Source organism: Terrapene carolina, unplaced genomic scaffold, assembly GCF_002925995.2.
Source record: "Terrapene carolina triunguis isolate 2854851 unplaced genomic scaffold, T_m_triunguis-2.0 Scaffold131, whole genome shotgun sequence".
Taxonomy (NCBI): domain Eukaryota; kingdom Metazoa; phylum Chordata; order Testudines; family Emydidae; genus Terrapene; species Terrapene triunguis.
Genome location: NW_020664482.1, coordinates 12882499 through 12900513, shown reverse-complemented (window position 1 = coordinate 12900513; position 18015 = coordinate 12882499). Strand labels below are relative to the sequence as shown.

The window sequence follows — 18015 nt, the reverse complement described above, 5'->3', positions numbered from 1 at the left end:
GGGGGGGGGAAGGGCTGTGCCGGGGGTGGGGGGGAAGGATCGTGCTGCTGGGGGGAACGATGGGGGAAGGGCTGTACTGGGGCGGGAGGGACGGTCGCTGGGCGGGAAGAGAGGGATGTGTGTCCCCGCCCCCTCGCCTAGCCGCTGTGGCGCCAACGTCAGCTCCGGCCTCTCCGCACTAGAATTCCCCCGTCCCTGCGAACCAGCGAGTGGCCGCGGCTAGAAGGGCTGCGTGCGGCTCGTGCGCCAGGCTGGCCGGAAGAGGAAGTAGTAGTTCCGCCTTCGTCTCGGGGTGGAGCTGGAGCTGGAGCTCGTCCTCGCTGGGCCAGTGGTCCCGTCCGCTCGGCGGCACCGGTGAGTGACGGGGAGGGGGAATCTCCCAGCACGGACACGGGGGAGACTCCTGCGCACGCGCCAAGGAAGTGTCAACGTTGAAAGAGAAAATACCCCCCGTTCCGGCGGGCTCCCGTGGCGCCCCCCCCCCCCGGAGAGGGGCATAACCCCCCCCCCCCCGCCCCCACGGGGCCCTCTGGCACACACACACACACCCCCGGGAGAGGGGCATAATCCCCATCTCCCGTTCCTACGGGGTCCTCCAGTCGTCCTCCCCCCCTCGGGGTGAGGGGAGTAACCGCCCCTTCCAGTTGGCTGCTCTGGTGGGCCCCACCCTCCTTTCCCAAAACAAGGATGATTCCCCCTTCCTTTCCCATTGCCCCCTCCTCAGGAGAACAGATTAGGGTAACCAGATGTCCCGATTTTATAGGAACAGTCCCGATATTCAGGGCTTTGTTTTATATAGACACCTGTTTTCCCCCACCCCCATCCTTTGTCTTGGTTTTTCTTACTTGATATCTGGTCATCCTATAACAGGTGCTGAGAAGAGTAAACATCCCTCATCTCCTAGGGATCTGCCCCTGCACCACTTACCTTCTGCTTGAGTCTGTATTCCTTCCACGTACCATGTTTGTGCAGCAGCAGCAGTCACACCTGTCTCAGCAGTTACTGTCATTAGAAGAAAGTGTCATGGTCCAGCTCGGACAGGCCAAGTAAAGCCCAAAGGATCATCTTTGTTCCTGTGCCCTTTCCTAGGACAAGATTGTTAATAAATTGAAGACTCAAAATAGGGTACAACACTAAATAGTAGTGACTGTTCCTGCCGCCCACGCCTGGGAAGGGGAATGATTTATGCTTCTATGCTAGGTAGCGCTTTCCTGCCTACCATGGGGAGACCCACACTAGCACTCCCCTGACCTTGGGAATCTCTACTCTGCTGCCCTTACCTAAGAGGAAGGAAACCTTATACTGTATTTACCTTTCTGCAGGTTATATGCTTCCTCCTACTCTTGACACTTGCACCTATAACTCCCAGTTTTAAAGGCTCAAAGGCTGTAACAGATTAACTGAAATGTATCTGTGCACCTACTGCCCTGTTACAAGGACCACTATGCTGGTCTTCAGAATAAAGGCACTAAACTCTCAAATTCTTTCCCACAGCTCAGTTAATAAATCTGATTAGGACATAATCCAGGTGATTGTTTCCCAGGACAGACAGTTGAGATCATTCTGCAGTTTAGTTGTTAAGGAGAGAGCCCACAGAAAGAGCGTGCATCTTACTAGGGACCAAGTGACCTTCTCCGTTGGATCATGTGAACTGGAACCATAAACCAATCTCACCAAATGAGGGTCAATCCATCCTCATCATCATATCCACTCATTATAATCCACACCCGAACATAGCCACTTTATGAACTTCATACCCTCATATCTCAATGTCTGTACTTTGACCCATCAACCTTTTACCCCCAATCGGGGATATTGCAGATTATGTATTTCTCATGCCACCTTATCTTAACCAAACTTTGCACCCTCTATAAACTGTATGTTATTCCCTGATAACCAGAAACTTCTATGCTCAAACTCTGTTCACTATTTTTTTTTAACATCATCTTAATAAAATTTGTATACATGTGGCAAGACTCAAGTTTAGCCTGATCTCCAGTGATAAATTCCCCAGCCAAGGAACCGCAGTCAGTCTGTGTGGAATGAGAGAAGCAGGATTGTGAATCATACTTGGTAATGGCAAGGCTTTGTCCTTCAAAATAGCTTTACTTGATTCAAGTTTTGGATTGAATTACAGTGAAAACCAAGTTCTTTTGACTGATGTTTCAGCTGACAGCTGCCTGTATCAGCAACTCTGCTTCTCTGAAGATACCTGGATTTCTATGCTAGGGTTCTCAGCTCCCTGGCATGAGACAGGCTGGAGCTTCCTTAGCTCTCCAAAATTTTGAGCCCACAGGGCATAGGCAGCTAGTACTCATTCTGATACCAACTGCCAGTTTCCACTTCCTTTGTTAGAGTAAAGGTAAGCTGTTCCATCCAGTGCACAGACAAGAGATTGAACACAGATTTCTGAGGATAAAGACCTTGAGGGAATACTTTTACGGAGTTAATTTGGAAACATCTCTATCCTGTAAATTTACCATAATATTTAGGATTGGTAAAAGAGCATTATAATTAATTCTTGCTGCTCCTCTCATGACAATGTACAGTGGCTTAACAATTTAAACTACAGTAGAAAGTTAGAGGAACTATAATTGCAATTTAAAATTTAGGAACTTCTTTTAAAGTATGAACAGAAAAAGTTTATGTTGAGATAAAATTGAATCTTTACAAATAATTTCCATAACCTCTCAAAAGGTGTCTTTTCTTTCTAGGAAAAAATGATTTCCGAAAGCAGTTCTTTTGTGAAAGGCATGGTGTTAGGAGGACTCTTCTGTGTATTTGTTACACTCATAGGACATATTAAGATGGGCCACGGGACTAAAGCACAACACCATGAGCATCATCATATTCAAGCACCTAACAAAGAAGATGTCTCAAATCTGTCAGAAGGTGAGCGCATGGAGCTCAGCCATAGTATCCGTGTTTATTGTATCATCCTTGTAAAACCTAAAGATCTTGGCAATTGGGCTGCTGTGAAAGAAACATGGAGCAAACACTGTGACAAGGCCGAATTCTACAGTTCTGAAAGCGTTAAGGTGTTTGATTCTGTTGTTCTCAACACAAATGACGTGTGGATGATGGTGAGAAACGCTTATAAATTAGCATATGAACGCTATAAAGATGAGTACAACTGGTTCTTTCTAGCACATCCAACGACATTTGCTGTTATAGAAAATCTCAAATATTTCTTGCTGAAAAAAGATGCATCACAGCCTTTTTATATAGGTCATACTGTAAAATCAGGAGAGCTTGAGTATGTAGATGATGATGGAGGAATTGTCTTAAGTATAGAGTCCCTAAAAAGACTCTCTAAAATTTTTGAAGACCCTGATAAGTGTCCAGAACAGGGAGGCTTGATTTGGAAACTCTCTGAGGATAAACAACTAGCAGTCTGCCTGAAATATACTGGAGTATTTGCTGAAAATGCAGAAGATTCTGAAGGAAAAGATGTCTTTAACACCAAATCAGTTGGTTCTCTTATTAAAGAAGCAATGGCTAATCACCCTCAACAAGTAGTAGAGGGATGCTGTTCTGACATGGCCATCACTTTCAATGGATTGGCTCCTAACCACATGCATGTAATGATGTATGGTGTTTATAGGCTCAGAGCATATGGGCACAATTTCAAAGATGCACTGGTTTTCTTACCTCCCGCAGGTTCAGACAATGACTGATATCTGTTCAAAGAAAGCATATGTATTGTGTAGAACATGCAGTCAGCTGTTAATGCATAATGTGACTTGCATGTATACAAGCTGGTGCAATTTTTGTATTTGATGGTATCTGTGTATTTTTTGCACATCAGGGTTTGGTCATTTTAGTTTTAAAAGGGGGAATCTTTTTTCTAAAACTTTTATACAAAAATGTTTCTGGCTCTTGACTGTGTTGGAATGAAAAATGTTAATGGTAATGCTAAAATCTTTGTGTGATAAAGGAAATGAATTTATAGGGGATGTTTGTATGGCTAAATATTTATAAGTGAAAACAAATGAATCTTAATCTATTGTAATTTAAATATATTTTTGCAAGATTTTTTGATTTTGAACTCTTCCATGCACTTCTTGAAAATCTTTATATCTTTCTAAGATGTACAAATAAAACTGAAAATACAGATTTTAGTATTAAAGTACAACTTTAAGCAGTTTTCTTTACACTAATGCAATTTTTTTTTCAGTTTGTTGTAGTCTAGAATAGAAATGTCAGTGGCCTGAATTTTTACACTTCAGAAAAATGTAGCAGTATTAATATGAAGAAACCTAATCAACTTCATAACCAGCTGAAGGCTGCTGTGCCTAGTGATAGTGCTGTTTAGTCAAACTTCTATAAGAAAAAAAACATGCATTTCCTGTTTTACTTTGTACACATGCTAGCACTCTGCACAGCTCAGGGAGGAGAGCATATCCACTCTCTTCACTACCTTCTGCAAAAACACCAGTGAAGCTGAAATTAAGAGGCAACATACAGATGGGTGCAGGAGACAGAGGGATCAAGCCAGAGGATGTGACCAAGCATGTTTGGTATTGCTGTTGGGGCCCATCTAAAGGATCCTTCTAACCATCAGTGGGGGAGGGGAATCTTCATGTAAAACAAATTTGTTCTGGTAACTCAAGAAATGCTCTATTAAACAGAATTTTCTAGCAATATCAAAAAATCAAGATGGCAATGTACCTTTAATGTATTCTCACCCAAAACACTGAAGGTGACAATATTGAAATGCTGCATCTGAAACAAAAATATTCTTGTTTGCTATAAATCCAAATTAGGAACTTTTCCTTCTTTCCATGCCATAGTAGACATTACACTACTGTTCACTTCCGTTCTATATTACGTACACTGGTTTTATATACTTAAGTCCCATACTCAAGATGGCTAGTTAAGTGTCTACATATATCACTGCTTCCATGGAAATAACTCGGTTAGCCAAGGGAGGGTGGGTGTGTTTTTAGAGAAAATATCAACCCCAATTGTGGAAAAATGTATTAAAATTTCACTTTTATAACAAACTAGTATTAGTTAGCCAATTGCAAGTGTCACAGAAAGGTAGATACTCACTCAGCTTCAGTGTAGTACAAACAAGTAGGGAGAAGGTTTGTAATTTGGAATGACCAGTTAAAAATTAAGACGAAAGGTTTTTTTTCATTCTTTACCATTTCTGAAGTTAGAAGAGTATCCCTTTAACTCATTTATTTTTTCAAAAATTGTTACTGTGACGTTAAAGCCTGTTAAGCTGTGTCAGAGGAAACTTTAACCAAAGGTAGTTTTATCAAATGTGGATTTATGTTAAAGTCTCTTATAGAAGAACCAACCAAAACTTGTGGAAGTTAAACATTTGAAATATATATATTTAAAACAAACTGGTGCAGTTGTTGGCTGATTTCATTCACCTCATCAAGTGAGGTGTCCTTTTTTAGTAATACCTGGCTCACACTTATATCGTACACCTCTACCCCGATATAACACAAATTCGGATATAACGCGGTAAAGCAGTGCTCTGGGGGGGTGGGGCTGCGCACTCCGGCGGATCAAAGCAAGTTCGATATAATGCGGTTTTACCTATAATGCGGTAAGATTTTTTGGCTCCTGAAGACAGCGTTATATAGGGGTAGAGGTGTACTTTGCATCCAGAGATCTGCTATGTAAGTTAAGGATTGGCTGTTTCATGTAACTGTATGCACAGCAGATTCTCAAAATAGTTGGATGTGTTAATACTCAAGTACAAGTAGTTGTAAGATATTAAAATTTATTTTTAACTAACCCATTCCAGTAAGTCAGAAAGTGCTTGTGTATTTTCTAAACTCCATATTCATAAAATAATCTTCCCAAGATTCTTTTGAACTGCACCTATGGTCAGGAAAGAGACTAAAAATAGGCATCTCCTTACGCAGATCTCCTGCTGTGTAATTCACAGTTCACATAGTGACAAATTTTCACTCCTGTAAGGAATGTGGTGTCACATGTTATAGGAAAGGGAGCTAGAGTGTATTTAAATCTATACACAAAATTAACTAAATTCTAATTAGAGAATCTTTTATGGCTGATGTGAGAACCAGTGAGAGCACAGCTTTACAATCCTGGATATTAGAAAAAGCTAGTTTGGAAATGTAGCAGAGCTGAGCTAGAAGCCAGTGAAACAATAAATGTGGAATTACACTCTATTTAGAGAATAACTACATTTTAAATCATTACAGTCTCTACAAGTCACCAGCCTCAGTCTCCCACGATCACAGTACCACAGTAAATACCAGTATTTCCGTGTAGAATTCTTCTGCCCCACCCTTAATTCCAAAAGACGTAGAAGGAGGGGCTGTAGTTGTAATGTTGGTACTAGACTGTTCTATTATAGATCCTCTGTCTACCTACACATTTCCAACATTTTTTTTGTGGAAAGGGCTATTATATTTTACTGCACTCCTGCCCCAGCAGAAGGGAATAAGCAATTTTAGCAGGTTATTCAGTTTCCAACAGTCTTTTTGGCAGGGGGAGATTCAATAGGTATTTCCTTCACCCTTTCTTTGGTGATGCTGATAGGCTAAAACTGCACCATTGTTTGAGGCCTGGCCTACGCCCAAAGTTGCAGCAGTTCAACTAAAGATGTAATTTTAAACAGATTTAATTAACTTGCTCTGTGACTGGACATTCTTAAATCAATGTAAATGTACCCATCTATACTTACAGCAGCAAGTGAGTGTGTTCATAGAGGGACCTGCCCTGATGTTACTATTCCTTTCCAAATAGTGGCAGGGCAGGTAATGTTAGAGCTATTTGCTTTTCTTGAAAGCAACTTTAAAACTATGCAAATCATAGCCAGAAGTTGTTAGAGGTAAGCTACTCCATCCCTCATTCTGTGATCTGTAACCAATTCACTTCCATTTCTTAGGTTATCAGCTTCCCTTGTTACCCAAGGGAAGTTTAGTTGACAGTATTTCGTCATTTAACATCCACAAGGGAGTCAAAGGGAAAGTAGAATAAATTTCCTATGCAACCCCTCCCAGAACAGGCCTACTTTACCATATTGTGTCAGATGCTTTGTAAAGTAAGGAAAAAATTCTGAATTTACTTGACTAGTACAAATTAAGGCATGTAATGTAATCCCACATACGGTTAATGGTGAGTTCAGAGAAGTTTTATTACCAAGTTTAAAGACTGACATGTAACTGTTTTAGAATAAAGTGTGAGCACTTATATTTGTATAGCTTTCTTTGTGCAACAATGTTAGGGTAGTACCCATCAAACTGGTTACTTTAGTTTTCATTCCTTAGTTAATACAATAAGTAGCTGGAGCATTAGAATTCTGTCATTTTCAAAAGTGACGCCTTTTAACTTCGTGTTAGATGAAGAGGAGAAATCTTCAAGCTAGCACTACCTATTGTTAGGTAAAATATATTTCATATCCCATATTTGTAATAAAACTTTAGGATAAGGGAAGAGTATTTTTCTAGGTCAATAGTTCTTGAATTAGAGGATCCAAAAATGTTGAAACAAAACACACACATAGAATGAGACAGAAGCCATTTGATACAAAATTAAAAACTGCAAATACAAATAAGAAGATTTACAATATTAATAAATCCTTCCAACGATGAGTCATGTAGAGTTATTACTCTGGTCATTCCATGAGTAGTAGAGAACTCAGATGTTTCCACATGACAACATTCTATCTGCATGCACAATCACTTAAATACAGAGGATGAGTCTGTGCATGCAGTCCCCATTTATTAGTAGTAACAGCACATGTGCAGGTGATAGGGTGCACAAATGGAGGCCTAGTTGATACTCCTTTTAAAATTTGGCCCAGAAATACTAGCTTCTGGTTACAGGATCTGTTAGCCCTTACCACTGTAGCCATTTAAAGTTTCCCCAGTTACTATAGATTTTCAATGCAGGGAAAAACTGATCTCCAATATTGTGTGGTAAATGATCATTTAAATAGCATATCCTGTGTATCCTGGTGATGTCACGTGTCTCACAATCCAGTGTTTGGTTTATAGTCCATAAAACTAATTGCATCTTAAAACATGGCCACTCAGCTGAGTAAAACATTCAAACCATTACTGTTGGACAATAAGTTAAATTAGAATTTGACACAAAGTATATGGAACATAGAAACATCCAGTTTGTGTGTTGTTACAGTTTCTAACTTTTCATCCTTCTAGACTGCCTGTTATCAAAAGTAAATGCATTAACACATTTTAGAAATTTTATATACAAAAGCATTAAATATATCCTAAATCCAATTTAAATTACTGTGCTAGGAGAGAGCACAAAATTTTATACCTGTTAGCTTTCTCTCTTCCTAGCAGGAAGTGTTCTATTCACTGTTCACATATGACCTTTTCATCAGATATAATCTTCAAGCATTCTGACAACATGGGTTTAGGATAAAAGCTTAAGAACTGTAATAAAGTCTAGAAAACTATTGCCGCTAACAGGACTTTAGCATTCACTTGATTTATTTAGCGTAGCCACTGAACAAAATAAATTTGTACATTCAGTCACATTAAAAACAAAAGGAATTACAAAGCAGTCCATTTACTCTAAGTGCATTCCTTTGGGGTCACACAGTTTCTTTTGCTTCACTTATATGTCTTCATATGCCAGAGGCCATCATTTAAATAATGGATATTTTCAATGCCAATCCCTTTGTTGACTTTCTCACTGTGAAAGGAAAAATTAAATGTAAAAAGTATAATGGTTCATTACCATATACTTCCAATTCAACCCAACTAACCTTTTGGGCTCGTCTACATTACATTTTGTAGTCATGTTAGTTCACTTATGTTAAAATACACGGAAAGCTGTAGAAGAGCCTCTTTATGTAAGTTGACCGTGACTTTATACCTTATTTTGTAAAGATGCTGTTTAAATTAAAAACTAAAGTTCAAAGTACATAAAAAATAATCCTTGAAGTAGGAATCACTTTACTGCTCAGCTGCACCTCACACCACAACCAGAAATATTTGACAAACAATCAAGTAGTCTGAAACTAGAAAAAACAAACACCATCTACCAGAAAAAGACTGTCCAGTGCTAAGAAACACCAAAAAACCCTGTCAGACTGAAATGAAATTATAACATTACTTTTGTTATCCAGTGGTCTTCCACTCACTCAACCAAGAACATTATCTATCTGCCTGTGGATTCTCTTTCTCATGCATAGAGCCCTGCAAATCCACAGGTATCCACTTTATATCTGCGGATAGCAGCGCGGCTGCGGATACAAATTTTGTATCCACGCAGGGCTCTGACGGTAAGAGCCGGGCAGGCAGCTGTGAGGAACCGCGGCATGGATCCTCCACCTGCCCTAGGTGGAAGGTCTGGGGGGCAAGGACACTGGGCAGGGGGTTGCTTGGGTCCCATGCCCAGGGCAGGTGGAAGGTCTCCCACGGCTCCCCACAGTTGCCCGCCCGGCTCTTACCATGGCTGGGCTGGGGCTCCGAGCAGCCCCCCCGGCCGGAGCTGGGAGAGCCGTGCTGGCAACTGTGGAGAGCCGTGGTCCCTCCACCTGCCCTGGGCTGAGGGGCAGGGACACTGAGCTGGGAGGCTGCTGTGGCCCCCTGCCCAGTGCAGGTGGAGGGTCCGCTGCAGCTCCCCACAGCTGCCAGCGCGGCTCTCCCCGACCCGACTCAGGGGGAAAAAGATTTTTCTCTGTGCTTCTTAGAATGATTCAGCAGGAAACACGCCTGAATGAGTTCTGCACAGCCACACTGAGAAACCCTGGCTTAGGTCACTGTCTTCTAAATGTAATTAAGAATTATCACAAGGGATAGGTTATACAGTATATCAATTTTAAAAACAAGACTCACATGTCCTCAGCTGACATCTTCATGACTCCAACACACAGTGCATGTTGTTTTCCTTCTGCCATTATTGCCTACAACGTATAGCTAAGGAATACAGGGGTTTTTTTGTTTTTGTTTTTTAAAAAGCACATCTCAGCAAAATAAAAGCAGCAGAACATTAGGAACCACCTTTTCAGAAGTGTCAGTCACTAGGTTAACTGTTACCCTTTAACTACTCTCAAGAGCCCAGTTCTTAAATATAATTGTAAGCACTAAAGCATTGTATTCTTGCAATGTCTGACTGAACAACACTGGTCAGAATATTAACAAACTAGCGCTCTAGATTTGTTAAGCAGAAAAAATATAGTGCATTAAACTGCTGAGTCACTGTGCAAAGAGACACACAACCACAGTTTTTATTGCCTTTAAACAGCAGTGAAATAAAAAACACATGTATAGTACTGTATTGCTGTTAGTTTAACTGCTTCCTTTTTGCCTAATAGCGAAAGGTGATGGCCCTGCCCTACTTAAAAGAATGATGTACAACTTTAATCAGTGTATCTGGGATGTTGTTTTAAACTACCAGGAAGCCAAAATCCTGAGGAACGTAACCAATTACAGAACTGAAACAATATTAAGACAACAATAAAGTTGTGACACAAACTCCAAGCCAAAGGGTCCCCTGTTCTTCACAAACAAGTCCCACCACAGACCTGACAAACTCATTACACTGAACACATTTTGCAGGGTATTTATCCATAAATAGTAATGTGTAAGGTATCTACAGAAAGCTCGTAACTTGTGAAGATTCATAATCATTGTGAGATGTATGTACAGGTAATATTTAAGGCATAATGTATCTATATTGAAAGTATGCTTTATGGACTTGAAGTAAAAAAGTAAAGATTATTCACTAGGATGTCTGGGTAATGGCCCATTTGGGCAAGGGTGGGGTTGTCACACTGCCCTGTTTGGCCAGTGGTGCAATTTTCAAGGCTCAGTTGTTTAGCCTTGTTCAATACCGAGACTTTGAATAGGAAACCATCAGTGATAAAGAGAGAGAGAGTCAAAACCACGTAAAGGTGAAAAAACAAACATTACAACAGACAGAGCTTCACCCTGGCTCTGAATAGAAACAAAAACCTGTTTTCAGTATAACTGTGTTGGGAAGGACACACTGCTTCCAATCCATTCACTGACTGGGATGCTTTCATGAAAAATTTGGATCCTGGTTACTGAGGAACCACCACTCTGCAACAGACTGAACTTGGACGTGGGGGAAATCTACTTTATTGAATAGGAAAGGTACTATTGCAAGTATAAACAGAGATTTACGATTTATATCATAAGCACTTGTTTCCACCACACTCTCTTGTTTCTAGTTAAATCATTATTCTTTCTTAGGAAGAAACAAAAGTAGGTTTATTTAAGCGCTCACAAGTGCTGTGTACCTTACAGGAGTGGTGGTTTAAAGTAAAACTAGTAAATTGGGGATTGCTGCATCTTTGGGAGCACAGGATCTGAAAATTCGGTGAATAGCCAGCATCAGGGTCTGGGCATCACAAGGGGATGTTTCAAAGGGATTTGTGAACTGGGTGCACCTATTGTTAGCCTGCAGGCAAAGGAAGGGCTGAAATAAGCCCAGAGGAGAGTGCATGAATGGGTGAAGGGCTCGCAGTGTCAGGGAGCTGCCACCCAGCTACCACAGACTTCCCCCCCTTGCTGGAGGCAGGGGGTAACAAAGTGACTCACAATCTTGGGTACATCAAGAACCACCAGAGAAGTCAGATGTATGCTCTTTCATTATTAAGGGCACCGCTTCACTAGCAACGTTAAAGCACTGCCGCAGCAGCGCTTTAACGTGGCTTGTGTAGTCACAACATAGCACTGGGAGAGAGCCCTCCCAGGGCTATTAAAAAAAAAAAAAAAAACTTCCACGAGGGGAATAGCTCCCAGCACTGGTGCACTGTCTACACTGGCACTTTACAGCACTGAAACTTGCAGCGCTCAGGGGGGTGTTTTTTCACACCCGAGTGAGAAAGTTGCAGGGCTGTAAAGTGCCAGTGTAGACAAGCCCTAAGGCTACAATGACGCATGCTAACTAACAGCAGCAGCACAGTAGAAGCATTTCAGATCAGCCAGGTTGGATCTGCCAATTGTTCCACTCTCAGTCAGTGGAGAAGCGAGACCAGAGATTGCCCCCTTCACACTCAATGGAGTCCATCACAGGCATAGAGTAAAATCCTGGCTTCACTCAATTGCAAGGGTCCCTTTGACATCAGTGGGACCAATATTTCATCAATATACAGTTGAGCAAAGCTCTCAACTGATTTCTTTTTATTTACTTTTGTGTGGTGAATTACATCTCTCCTCCCTAGTCTCCTGTTATTCTAGTTGGGATGATTTAATGATAGGGCCTAGTTGTGCAATAAAATAATTATGTTTAGATTAACGAAACAGCATCCTGACCCTCAATGAGCCCTTAAATAAGAACTACAGACAAAACTATAGTCATTAGTGACTATGCACCAAAACCAACGTAAGTAAGAACTACGGAACAATCTTCACCCTGCAGAAGGATCTGAATGCCTTTGTCCCTTATCAGGCTATTAGAGGCAGGGCCCCTGAAAAGCTAGGATAATTCAGAACAGACTATGCCTAACTCGTAAAATACAGTGATAGACAATTCACTCATCTTATGGCACACATGAATAAAATTGACCAAGAAGGATACAACAACTGTATCAACAGCAGCAGGGTAAAGTTTCGCTCCAGGAGAGGTCAGGCCAGGACACATTATATTCGCTCCACTGAGTACAAATTTAATGGCTCCTTTGTCAACCTGCTGATGTGGTAAAATAAATGGATCTAGGAGGGAGGGGAAAAAAATGAAGAATTACGATTTACCACATTGTAGGAGGGACGACAACAGACATCAGTAATCCATGCCACTGGGTGGACTCAGTAATACACCTGCATGTTCTAAATCAGGTTAAAAAGGACAAAACAAGTTACAGGTATCACAAATTTACTTTATTATGGCAGTAGATTTTTTGGGAGACTTATCACCTCATCAGTTATCTAGAGGCCGTGTTGTTTGGCAACACCATCTCCAAAGCACTTTCTCCACAGTTCTCATCCATTACTGATCCAAAGAAGACGACTAAGATAGTTGAACCTAAAATCTCCCACACATCAAGTAACAATTTCAGTAAGGGTTCTCATAATGACACTTTAAAACAATAATGCTATCCAAATCTGTACTCCCCAAAACAAGTAAAGATGCAGTCCTTCACCTGAAAAGTTTCAGTCTAAATGGATGGGGCAGAAATAGCGAGGATCACAGACCCACAGAAAAGAGAAAGGGATCAGAACATAAGTGTCATGGAGAGAGAAGCTCTGCAAAACTACATTTACAATACCAACATCAGTTCTGGACAGGTCAGATAATATTTTCAAACACCTAAGTCACTTAGTAGCCCAAGTTCCATTGATTTTCAATGGGATTTAGGAGCTTTTGCAAATGTTATCCTTTGGTACCACAATAATGTAAACAAACAGGAAAAATTCAGAGAAGAGCAACAAAACAAAATCCAAAGGGATGGATCTGATCAAATATATGTTTTGGAAGGGGTGGGGTTGAGGTGCAAAATACATATTACACGGATATTTACATGATAACCACATACAATTATTCAAAAGAAAGAAAGAACCAAAAGAAATATTGGGTAGAACCGGGGTATAACACATGAGGTAATAGGATAAAACAATAATTTAGACTGAATACCAGGGAAAAGTCTCCCAGAGGAACTGGGGGAAGCTTCGCACATTTAAGAACAAGATTGCACAAAGCATCACAAAAATGCGGTACGGAACAATCCCTCATTGGCAGCAAAAAGAACTAAGTGACTTAGCAGCTCTTTTCCACCTGCAGCTTACTGATTGGATCTATTTTGTTTTTATCTATGGCAGATATATGCAAGTGGTAAGTTTTGTATGATACAGTAATTACAGAAACCTATTTGAGTTCCACTCACCCATTATTATGCCCAGCTCCCAAGAGACTTACATTTGTGAAGTAACCTTAGCGTTGGGTAAAATGTCCCTTCTCTTTGCCTGAAGAACAGTAACTCTCCATTTACCGTGAGGATTTCTATATGTTCATGACTGCAAGATAAAAGAGTTATTCTAATAGCCAATTAATTTTTTTGGGTAGTGCATCATACTACTCAGTCTCTCTTGCATCTCACCATTTGTTTGATGCAGAAATGGGGCATTCGAGCAGTAACATTTTAGTCACAAGTTTCCTTACTAAGCTCATATACCTAGTTCCTCAAAATTTCCCCCCTTAGCAGCAATATAAAAAAAGAGGCACAGCCCTTCAGTCACTATGGGTCTGCTTTCTCTGTTTTTTTAATTTAACATTTGACAGTGAAGTTCAGTACAAGTATACTGTGCATTGTGCAAAAATATAGAATAGAATCAGTCAAGTCATACTTGGAAGGCCAGATATGGTGAAAAAATACTCTCCAAGTTTCCACCTCCTCATAATACACTCTTCTCAACCCCACTTACCCAACCATAAGCAAATAAGATTTGAAGAAGATTTCTATTTTATTTGTTTTGTTTGTGTGCGTTGAAAGAGATATTCTCAGAGATAATTATACCCAGTAACACCAACCATGCACCAGGTGATGGTTTAGTTATTTGGATGAGTTCTTACATAGCTTTCCAAAAGCATAGTGAACATGGTTTCTTTTGGACTATGTCATAATTTATAAGCTCCTACATGCACTCTCATCTATGATATCCAAAAGAAAAAGTATTTCTCAAAAAAGACTTAATTTTGCTGGGACACAGAAGAGTATGTAATAAGTAAACATCAAGGCAATTTGGAAGCGGAGGTTACAAGAAGAGAAACTTACCATCTTACTATTTTGACAGGATCTTTCTTTGGCATAATTTGGTTAAGCCATGGTTCAATGCCAGGAAACTGATCTATCAGTTGGTTCTTAATGCCTTTAATAACTGATGTCTTCAGCTGGATGCAGTTGGATACGTTCTCCTTTTCATCAAACCTGCCAAGTCACAAAACAGACGTCACTGTCTGCAATATCCCAGTGTGATCACTATTTTAAGTTTAAAAAGCACATGCAATTTAGCTATTAAATGTCTGGCAGTATTGCAGTTGTGTATCTTTCACAAAAGATTACAATTTAATGACCACATGTACTACTCACAAAAACATTTTCTAACTTTAATCTAGACAATATGCAATCATTTGTTAAAGGAAATACATAATCTGATAATTGTAATACAACAGAATTTACAACATTTCAGTGGCAGTTAAATGGCATTTAGATGCAGAATACTTGCTTTCACAGCAAGCCCAATATTCTCCTAGTTTGGGTCAGTCCCACTGAAGTCAACAATACTCTTCCCAGAAGAGGGGTCTTCCCCAAAGGCTGGATCCTGCTCCATTAAAGTCAAAGGGAGTGTTTTCATTAACTTCTAGTTTTAGGACTTGATTCTGCTCCCATTGAACAACTTGCATGATTGGGGCCTAAATGTGTCCCATTTGGTTCCAATATTACAAGTTATTATGTGTTTCTGGGTTTATCTTCGCGTTGAGTGTGTACATGAAAAAAGCATGTTGTCTCATTGCTTTGATAGATGTATGTTACCAAGCTGATAGTTATTTCAGTACATAAGAGAATATGTTTTAATAATTCTAAAACCTATTTACACACCCTTTTTAATATATTTATTTAGATCCAGGATACATGTGAAGGGAACAATTAAAAAAAAAATGAATTATGTACGTTATCCCAGACGTTGGGTGCTTTAACAATGCCACTGATCTACTTTATCACCAAACTATTTAGATGTGAAGTTACAAACTGAATCTGCCACATGAACGTATTCTCTGAAATCCACTAGCTAGATTCTAGAAGACAGCAGTACAAAAGCATAGGGAAGAGCACTTACACTTAGGGACAGGCCTAACAGTCTAAAGAAAGGTTAAGGGAGAAGAGTGCTAAGGATTGCATTGTATCGGTGTTTGAGACACCTCTTATTTGTATCAGTTATTGGACATTTACACTTTCAGAGAATCACAGAATCATAGAACTGGAAGAGACCACAAGAGGTCATCTAGTGAAGTCCAGTCCTCTGCATTAATGGCTGGCCTAAGTATTACCTAGACCAGAGGTGGGCAAACCACGGCCCACAGGACCGTACTCATCGGCCCTTGAGCTCCCAACCCCTCCCCGCAGCCACGCCGCAGCGCGGGCAGTACCCTGGGCAGCGAGTTCATGCCAAGCAGAGCAGCAGCGTGTCTAGCTCCGGCCTGGTGGCGCAGCTGCCAGACATGCTGCTCTGAGCGGCATGGAAATGGGGCCAGGGAGGTTGGATAAGGGGCAGGGGGTCCCGGGGGGCAGTCAGGGGACAGGGAGCGGTTGGATGGGGCAGAGGTTCTGGGAGGGCAGGGGGCGGTCAGGGGGGAGGGAACGGGGGGAGTTGGATAGGCATAGAGTCCCAGGGGCCCTGTCGGGGGCGGGGGTGTGGATAGGGGTTAGGGGACGGGGAACAAGGGGGGTTGGATAGGTGTGGGGTCCCGGGGCCTGTCAGGGGGCAGGGATAGGGGTCAGGTGACTGGGAGCACGGGGGTTGGATAGGGGGTGGGGCCCCAGGGGGCGGTTAGGGGCATGGGTCCCGGTAGGGGGCAGTTAGGGGACAAAGAGCAGGGGGAACTGGATAGGTCAGAGGTTCTGAGGGGGGCAGTGGGGGGGCGGGAAGTGGGAGGGGGCTGTTTGAGGAGGCACAGCCTTCCCTACCCGGCCCTCCATAGTTTTGCAACTCCAATGTGGCCCTCGGGCCAAAAAGTTTGCCCACCCATGACCTAGACCTAAGTATTATCTTTAGGTATAATGTGAACCTATTAAAAGTCTTGATAGGCTAATTGTTTAATAACATTCATTTTGTGATTAGACACCACTACAGAAGATCAGAAATGCATGAAATACAGCATTATAAAGAGAGCATCAAGCCTACAGCATTGAATGAAATTGTGAAATATCAGTGTGCATTTTATCCCCTGCGATACTTAAAACGCACCCAACCAATAAAGAGCAGCCAGGCCCATGTGCTGAGCGATGGTAATACCGAGGTACCCACCCGGCATTGCTATGTATGGCTCCATCTCACCGCCCGGGATCTCTACGACTGATGCCCTTCGTGTCACCGTTGGCTAGTGCAAGGCTCTCACACCCCCACGAAGCGGGGACGTGTGCGGGGTGCGCAAGGGCTGGGCGGGCGATGGGGAGGCACTGTGGTGGGGGGGGAGGGAAGTGCCCACCCCGCCCCTAGGGGTTGAGGGCGTGGGCACATGAACCCAAGCCTGGCCGCAGTGAACATGAACGGGCTCCCAGGCGGGAGGCTGCCCCGGAGACCCAGCGCCCGGCAGCCAAGGCAGCCCAGCCCCTGCCCCTCTATGCTGCCGGGAGAAGGGGCCGGCGGCCGGCAGCAGGACGCGTCGCCACGTACACGGAGGGGATCAGCAGGGCCCCACCCGCCAGCACAGGACCCCCAGCTCCGCCAGGGAGGGCGGGGCCCGGCTCCACGAGGGGCGCCCATTACCTCCCGCAGGGGAAGCAGCCCCCCCACTTACTTTTTGAACATCTTGGGGACGCTGGGTGCCGGCCGGAGGAGACGGCGGGTCCCTGGGGGGCCGGGCGGACGGAGGGGCTGGAGATGGAACTGGCATCCACGGGCTCCGAGTCCTAGATGCCTCACACGAGGCCCCGGACCTCCCGTCAGCCCCAGCCGGAAGCAAGCCCACTTTACGGCATGTCGCACCTCACCATAACAACGTAAGGCTGACTGCCAGCCAGGGGTACTACAACTCCCGGCGGTCAACGCGCGGCACCGCCTCCTTGCGCATGCGCGTAAGGCTTGGCGGCGGATGGTTCGCGCAGCTCTGCCTGCCCATTCCATCTTTGCGGCTTTGACGGAGGGGCGGGGGAAGTGTCCTGCCCCTCCCCCACACAAACCTGCAACGAGGCCATCCCGCTCCGCTCTCTACCCGCCTTGCCTCGCCTCAGGCCCAGAGCCCGACCCCCCCTACGTGAGCCACAGCGTCACCGCGGCCCCTCATTGCTCTGCTCGCCCCGTGACTGGACACAGCACCCTGCCCTCAGTTACTCACATGCCCCCCCACACACACACCCTCCTG

General features: G+C 42.9%; 2 protein-coding genes across 3 annotated transcripts; one reads left to right on the top strand and one right to left on the bottom strand.

Annotated features, from left to right (window-relative positions):
* Window positions 1–299: 299 nt before the first annotated feature.
* C1GALT1C1 (C1GALT1 specific chaperone 1) lies at window positions 300–4041 on the top strand. Of its 2 annotated transcripts, none has more exons than XM_026653065.2 (2): window positions 300–354; window positions 2715–4041. In XM_026653065.2, the coding sequence occupies exon 2, from the start codon at window positions 2721–2723 to the stop codon at window positions 3675–3677; it is 957 nt and encodes a 318-aa protein (XP_026508850.1). In that variant the 5' UTR covers window positions 300–354; window positions 2715–2720; the 3' UTR covers window positions 3678–4041. The 2 variants fall into 2 exon arrangements, with proteins under 2 accessions (XP_026508850.1, XP_026508851.1); XM_026653066.2 differs by having other exon boundaries at window positions 329–354; window positions 2698–4041.
* A 3063-nt stretch (window positions 4042–7104) lies between these two features.
* On the bottom strand, window positions 7105–17611 carry MCTS1 (MCTS1 re-initiation and release factor). The gene is made up of 6 exons (XM_024195439.2): window positions 17452–17611; window positions 14708–14860; window positions 13852–13949; window positions 12517–12650; window positions 9807–9874; window positions 7105–8658 (listed from the first exon to the last, which is right to left on the bottom strand). The coding sequence occupies exons 1-6, from the start codon at window positions 17460–17462 to the stop codon at window positions 8577–8579; spliced, it is 546 nt and encodes a 181-aa protein (XP_024051207.1). The 5' UTR covers window positions 17463–17611; the 3' UTR covers window positions 7105–8576.
* Window positions 17612–18015: the final 404 nt, after the last annotated feature.

Coding starts and splice junctions, on each gene's coding strand:
- C1GALT1C1 (XM_026653065.2), top strand. CDS start 2,721: ATGATTTCCGAAAGCAGTTCTTTTGTGAAAGGCATGGTGTTAGGAGGA.
- MCTS1 (XM_024195439.2), bottom strand. Junction 13,950..14,707: donor CCTGTCAAAATAGTAAGATG/GTAAGTTTCTCT, acceptor TTTATCTTGCAG/TCATGAACATATAGAAATCC. Junction 12,651..13,851: donor GCTAAGGTTACTTCACAAAT/GTAAGTCTCTTG, acceptor CCTCCCTCCTAG/ATCCATTTATTTTACCACAT.